This window comes from Xyrauchen texanus, chromosome 24 (genome assembly GCF_025860055.1).
Source record: "Xyrauchen texanus isolate HMW12.3.18 chromosome 24, RBS_HiC_50CHRs, whole genome shotgun sequence".
NCBI classification, from domain to species: domain Eukaryota; kingdom Metazoa; phylum Chordata; class Actinopteri; order Cypriniformes; family Catostomidae; genus Xyrauchen; species Xyrauchen texanus.
In genome coordinates this window covers 16,678,969-16,685,542 of record NC_068299.1, presented here as the reverse complement: position 1 = coordinate 16,685,542, position 6,574 = coordinate 16,678,969, and the positions used below count along the sequence as shown (strand labels likewise).

The following is a 6,574-nucleotide window of genomic DNA, read 5'->3' as shown; positions in this document are numbered from 1 at the left end:
CCACAAGGTCAAACATTTCGTGTTTTACTATCCTTTTGGGGACATTTGGTCCCCACAAAGTCATAAATACACGCTCACACATATACACACACACACACACACACACACACACACACACACACACACACACACACACACACACACACACACACACACACACACACACGCGCGTTTTTGAGTTGATGTTTTTGTGCCCCTACCGGCGAAATTGAGGAATAACAGCAAATATGGCGGCGCCTCGAAGCAACGTGGATGAAATTCGTGATAGAGTAATATTGGGTGAATTTGGCGTAAAAAATGTAAGTTATGCTCTTTGCGTGAGAATTACATATTGTTCACTGTCTGTTTATGTAAATTTCTGTGTCATGGTCAATTTAAGCAGCCATTATTCGATACTCTAGTGTTTACACTTCTTTGAAAAGAAACTGGTCATTGCTGTTCATCTGATTTATATATTCATTTATGCATTGCTTCTTAAAAGCGTATTCCTGTCAGCCACATATGTAATTCATACATACACAGGTCCATTCTACAGATTATCCTGGAAATTACCCCGGCTACGATGACACATGGGACTTTGAAAAATTCAAAAAGGTTCATTTTTAATCATCTTAATTAATAATGTATAAAGTTTTTTTTTTAACCTTAATTGGCTTTAATAACTTAAATGCTAATTCATGCGTTTTATAATCAACTGGTGCAACATCTGTATTATTCTGTTCCAGAATTTCAGAATTGATATTGTTCATTCGGATGAGAACACGTTGGAGTTTGATATGATTGGAATAGACGCTGCCATCGCCAATGCTTTTCGCCGTATATTACTTGCCGAGGTACGTTTGAAGCTGTACCTGTTCCATCATCAACTTGACATATGCCCATTAACTTCTATACTACCGGTCAAAAGTTTTGAAACACTTGACTGAATTGTTTCTCATGATCTTAACAATCTTTTGATCTGAAGGCATATGTTTAAATGTTTGAAATTAGTTTTGTAGACAAAAATATAAGTGTGCCACCATATTAATTTATTTAATTATAAAACTAACATTTAATTAAAAAAATTGATGACTTGGACCAAATAATAATAAAAGCAGCCAATAAGTGCCCAACATAGATAGGAACTCCTTCAATGCTGTAAAGAACCCCAGGGTGATACCTCAAGAAGTTGGTTGAGAAAATGTCAAGTATACATGACCGGTAAAGGGTGACTACTTTGAAGATGCTAAAACTTAACACCGTTTTTATTTATTTTGGATTTTGTTTAGTCACAACATAATTCCAATAGTTCCATTTATGTTATTCCATAGTTTAGACGACTTTAATATTCTAAAATGTGTGTGTGTGTGTATATTATTTTTTAATCAAGAAAATTCACTTTAGATCATAATTTCTTTTTTCTAGTAAGACCTTTGGTATTAGGGCAAAAATCATATTCTTGATTGTTGTATTCTTTTCCTGTCAAAATATCTAAAAATCCTTAAAACAAGATCAGTTTGATTTACATTGTTTTAGAAACAACACTGTATAAGATATTTAGGTTTGTCTGTGAATATATTTTTAACATGTCCATTTTGTCTTAGCAGAGATTTCAGAGTTTTTTTTTAGTCAAAAAAAATGTTTACCAGTGCTGAAGAAGTAATCCAAAGTATTTAGAATACATTACTAATCTTGAGTAATCTAATGAAATACACAAATGACATTTTACAGCATGTAATCTGTAGTGGAATGCATTTAAAAAGTAACCCTAGAAATATATACATATATATATATATATATTATACATACATAACATTAAGTTTGTAAAAAATGTTCTTAATTTTGAACATCTATTTGCCTTCACTTGTGCAGCTTAAATGCTCCTGTTATGACAAATTATTGTTTAACAGTATATGTGTTCCTTGCAGTCTGTCAGTTAATACAGGGTCATAAAAACTGAATGCAGAATAAGTTTTAGAATAATTTTTGCATCTTACCCCACAAGACAGCATGACATTTCAGATATACTTGTTTTATAACTTGAGCTGTACTGAAAATATAATGTGATAGTCATTATATTTCTTGACCTGGGAATGCACAATGCTTTTATAAAATCTGAGTTGTTATTTGTCTTCTTCTTTATTTAATTTAGGTCCCAACAATGGCAATTGAAAAAGTGTTCATTTACAACAACACATCCATTATTCAGGATGAGATCCTAGCCCATAGACTTGGTCTTGTGCCCATTAAAGCGGATCCTCGTCTTTTTGAGTACCGGAATGCAGGTGAATATGCTGCAAACACAAATGGCATGTTTTTGCTTCAGAACAAATCAGTTTAAAACTTAAAGGGGTTATGACATGCCTTTTTTATTATTTTAATATGTTCTTTGGTGTTCACTTATAATATTAGTTGAGTTTTTTTGTCTTTTTGAGTTTTTTCTCCCAATTTGGAATACCCAATTCCCACTACTTAATAGGCCCTTGTGGTGGCGCTGTTACTCACCTCAATCCAGGTGGTGGAGGACAAGTCTCAGTTGCCTACACTTCTGAGATAGTCAATCTGTGCATCTTATCACGTGGCTCATTGTGCATGACACCATGGAGACTCCGCATGTGGAGGCTCATGCTATTCTCCATGATCCACGCACAACTTACCACATGCATTTGGACTGTGAGCTGTTTAATTCTTCCTCTCCTCAGTCAGACGTGAACTGCCCTAATTGAGAGTGAGAATCACTAATCGCTCATTCTGACCCTCTGTCAGAAATGCTCTGTTTTGGTGCTGCTGCTTCTTTAAGACTTGACAATAAACCCACTTATGAATGGCTCTCTGTTTTGACTGACCTGCTCTCTCCTTGTCATCTCACTGCTCACCATTACTGGGTGGCCTACAGAGGTGTAATCTTAAAGAAGGCGTTGATGTGTTGTGGAGGTGGTCAGATGCAAATGTCTACCACGTTGTGGAGGAAGTGGAGATCGAGTTGTTTTGGCAGCTTTGTTTCAACAAATGCTCCTTTTGCAGTGATGAGGAAGTTTTGACTTGCAGTATGTACAGTCATGCCAAAAGATCAAGGAAAATTTGAATCCTCATGACATGACTCCTTTAAAGGTGTTCATTTCAGTTAAGTTCAGTTGCCATTACTGAATCAAGTAATTAAATGCTTGTTGATGATTCTTTTTGCATGTTGTCTGCAGTTCCAAAATAGTTGTATTCCTTTGCAGGAACACTGCATTACTGTGTGATATAAAAACTGTTTCTCTTCTTTTAATCAAGAGGATCAGGAAGGCACAGAAATTGACACAATTCAGCTTCAGCTGAAGGTAAAATGCACTAGGAATCCTAGAGCCCCAAAAGACTCTTCAGATCCGAAGGAGTTGTATCTCAATCACATGGGTGAGTAAAGTGCATTTTCTTTATGATTCCATGATGTTTCTCAAATATCTTGGCAAATCCTAACTGTTCTTTCTAAAGCCATAATGCGTCACCTGTCTATCGTTGTTTGAGTGGAAATTGAAAATTTGATTGCACACAGAGCACAGTGGTTGAACAATATGGATTTGTGGGGGATTGATAAAAGTGATATGTTATATAGGCTTATACAATTTAATTATAACAGTTTAAATGTACACCTGTATGCTAGAATTAAGTGTTTAAAATTCTGGAATTAAATTAAACACAGTTACTCTATATTTCCTCATTAACAATTTTGTTTTAAATTTATCCGTAATCTGTCAATGCTAATCACTTTAAAATGGCCAATTACCAGTTGGTTTATCTGTCAAGTCAAGTGGTTTTTATTGTCGTTTCAACCATATACAGTTAGTACAGTACACAGCAAAACGAGACAACGTTCCTCCAGGACCATGGTGCGACATAAAAACAACAAAGGACCAACACAGGACCACATGAGACAACACAATGAAATAAAATACCTATATAAAAAACCTGTATATACCTATATAAAGTGCACGTGCAAACTTGTGCAAAAAGTACGGGACAGTACAACAAATTTCTGACAATGAACAGGACAATAGACAGTGCAGCGCCGACCAGTACTCAGTAGTGCAAAAAGATGACAGTTTCTAAAAATGTAAACATAACATACTATGAGATAATATTCTATGCACATAGCAGTTATTGAGGTAGCAGACAGTTATAAAGTGACAGTAATTAAAGTGCAACTCAGGACACGTGTGTGTCAAACCAGTCTCTGAGTATTGAGGAGTCTGATTGCTTGGGGAAGAAGCTGTTACACAGTCTGGCCGTGAGGGCCCGAATGCTTCGGTACCTCTTGCCAGACGGGAGGAGGGTAAAGAGTTTGTGTGAGGGTGTGTGGGGTCGATCCACAATGCTGGTTGCTTTATGGATACAGTGTTTTTTGTAAATGTCTTTGATGGAGGGAAGAGAGACCCCAATGATCTTCTCAGCTGTCCTCACTATCCTCTGCAGGGCTTTGCGGTCCGAAACGGTGCAAGTCCCAAACCAGGCAGTGATGCAGCTGCTCCGGATGCTCTCAATAGTCCCTCTATAAAGTCAATAGTCCCTCTATTATAAAGTCCTCTATAATAGTCTATGATATCACACAACCATCAGAGTGCTGTTAGACATGCAAAAAAAATTGCTTTGCGAACAAATAATGAAGCATTCTCTGATATCACTGTAGTGTTTACAATATTTATAATGACAAAGAATTTTGTGTTTGCTTTCAGTCTACTCGGGTGACATAAAATGGGTCCCAGTTGGGAACCAGGCTGATGTGTTCGCAGATGCCAAAATTGGTCCTGTGCATGAGGATATTCTACTGGCACAGCTCCGCCCAGGGCAGGAACTTGATATAGTAATGCACTGTGTCAAAGGAATAGGTAACCTATTATAAAAGGCTTTGTTTGTTTAAGAGTTATGTGGTTAACTAGAGAACTGTTTTTAGATTGTTAAAATTTACTTATTTACACCTTACAGGTAAGGATCATGCCAAGTTTTCTCCAGTGGCCACTGCAAGTTACAGACTTCTTCCTGAAATCACATTATTACAGACCATTGAGGGAGAAAAGGCTGAGAGGTTAAAGTGCTGCTTCTCACCTGGAGTTATTGAACTGGAGAATGTCAATGGTAGTGTTCTGTATATTTATATTAATAGCATTGATATTTGGTATTTTTTATAAAGGTTGCTGTTGTATTAAAACTAATAATAATAATTAATTCCAGGAAAGCAAGTGGCGAAGGTTGTCAACGTTCGTTTGGACACATGCAGCAGAGAAGTTCTCCGGCACGATGACTTAAAGAACTTGGTGAAACTTGGCAGAGTGCGGGATCATTTCATATGTATGTTCTCAGCAAATAATATTGCATGATGATGTTGTTGTTGGTGTTGGTTTTTGAATTGCATTGTCCAATTTTCCCCACTGTCTTTTCTCTGCAGTCTCAGTTGAGTCTACGGGAATCCTGCCTTCTGAAGTCTTGGTTAGTGAGGCCATTAATGTGCTAATCGCTAAGTGCCAGAAATTTTTAGCAGCACTTGATTCAACAGAAGTGGACTAGATGGAGTGTAACTGGCCTTATTTTCTTCTGCTTACTATATGGAATGAGTGGGATCCTGTGTTGTTGGCTGCCTAAAATTGTACCTATCTTGCATTCTAAACCTTTAACTAAAAGATTCCTTTTGAAAAGTGTGAATTATACAAATTCCTTCACAACAAGAGTTAAAATGCTAAACAAAAAAATCAAGCATGGAAAAGGCATCTTGTTTATTCATATGCTCATTTCAGGGCCAAAAATGTTTAACAGTCGTTAAGATTTTTTCACGTTTATTTTCTAAACATACAGTAAACTTGTTCCCAAATGGTCCAAGCAGTTTCTTATTTTTGATTTCATCTCATGTCCAGCTGAGAGGACCTTATCAAAAAATTATGTTGTAAATATCCTATTTGACACGAAAAAGTTTTGACATTTTTAAAAGTGACAAACTTGTCTATGAATACATGTCAGTGAATTTTGCTAAAGTTGGATGCTCTGGCAAGCTTCTTTTTACATCTCTCTTACTCTTGTCTTTATTCCTAGTATACACTTGAACAATGAGTTTGTTCACATGCACTTGTGATTTCGATTTCAGTCGGATTAAAGAAATCATTCATCTTATTCAAATGTCTTGTAATTCTTTTTTATTTCTTTTTTTTTCTGCAAAAATCAAACTTACTGACCTAGATAATGTGATTGAAGCTCGGCTGCATCCAGCATGTATACACATTAATTGGACCACAATTAGTCTCGCCATTATGCGTATTCTCCAAAAACAGGTGTGCCGTGTGACGTGTATTTAACCTGGAAGACAAACGCAACACAAACTGAAAAAAACAGCAACAACTACACACAACTGCGTTAGAAACTAGATAAATTTGCCTCCGAAGTGCACTTCGAAGGGAGAGCAATGTTTTGACAGTGTTAAAGCAAAATCATTTTAAACTTCTTCATATTTGTAAGACATCATGATCAAGTTTGGAACCAACAGTGATTGTGAGCAGGCCAACATTAAACATGAATAGTTATTACTATAGTTTTGTCAATGTTTTTTTTTTTTCATCTACACATCGTCCGC

The 6,574-nt window shown here is 36.3% G+C and overlaps 1 protein-coding gene across 2 annotated transcripts; it reads left to right on the top strand.

Moving 5' to 3' along the window:
• The first annotated feature begins 225 nt into the window (after positions 1 to 225).
• On the top strand, positions 226 to 6,186 carry LOC127618081 (DNA-directed RNA polymerases I and III subunit RPAC1-like). Of its 2 annotated transcripts, none has more exons than XM_052090321.1 (9): positions 226 to 299; positions 523 to 594; positions 726 to 833; positions 2,132 to 2,264; positions 3,256 to 3,375; positions 4,692 to 4,844; positions 4,942 to 5,091; positions 5,188 to 5,304; positions 5,402 to 6,186. In XM_052090321.1, the coding sequence occupies exons 1-9, from the start codon at positions 228 to 230 to the stop codon at positions 5,518 to 5,520; spliced, it is 1,044 nt and encodes a 347-aa protein (XP_051946281.1). In that variant the 5' UTR covers positions 226 to 227; the 3' UTR covers positions 5,521 to 6,186. The 2 variants fall into 2 exon arrangements, with proteins under 2 accessions (XP_051946281.1, XP_051946282.1); XM_052090322.1 differs by having other exon boundaries at positions 234 to 299; positions 536 to 594.
• Positions 6,187 to 6,574: the final 388 nt, after the last annotated feature.

Bases quoted from the DNA above. Each gene is read 5' to 3' on its own strand.
- LOC127618081 (XM_052090321.1), top strand. From the start codon at position 228: ATGGCGGCGCCTCGAAGCAACGTGGATGAAATTCGTGATAGAGTAATA. The intron at 595-725 runs GTTCATTTTTAA...ATTCTGTTCCAG, and splicing joins ACTTTGAAAAATTCAAAAAG to AATTTCAGAATTGATATTGT. The intron at 3,376-4,691 runs GTGAGTAAAGTG...GTTTGCTTTCAG, and splicing joins GTTGTATCTCAATCACATGG to TCTACTCGGGTGACATAAAA.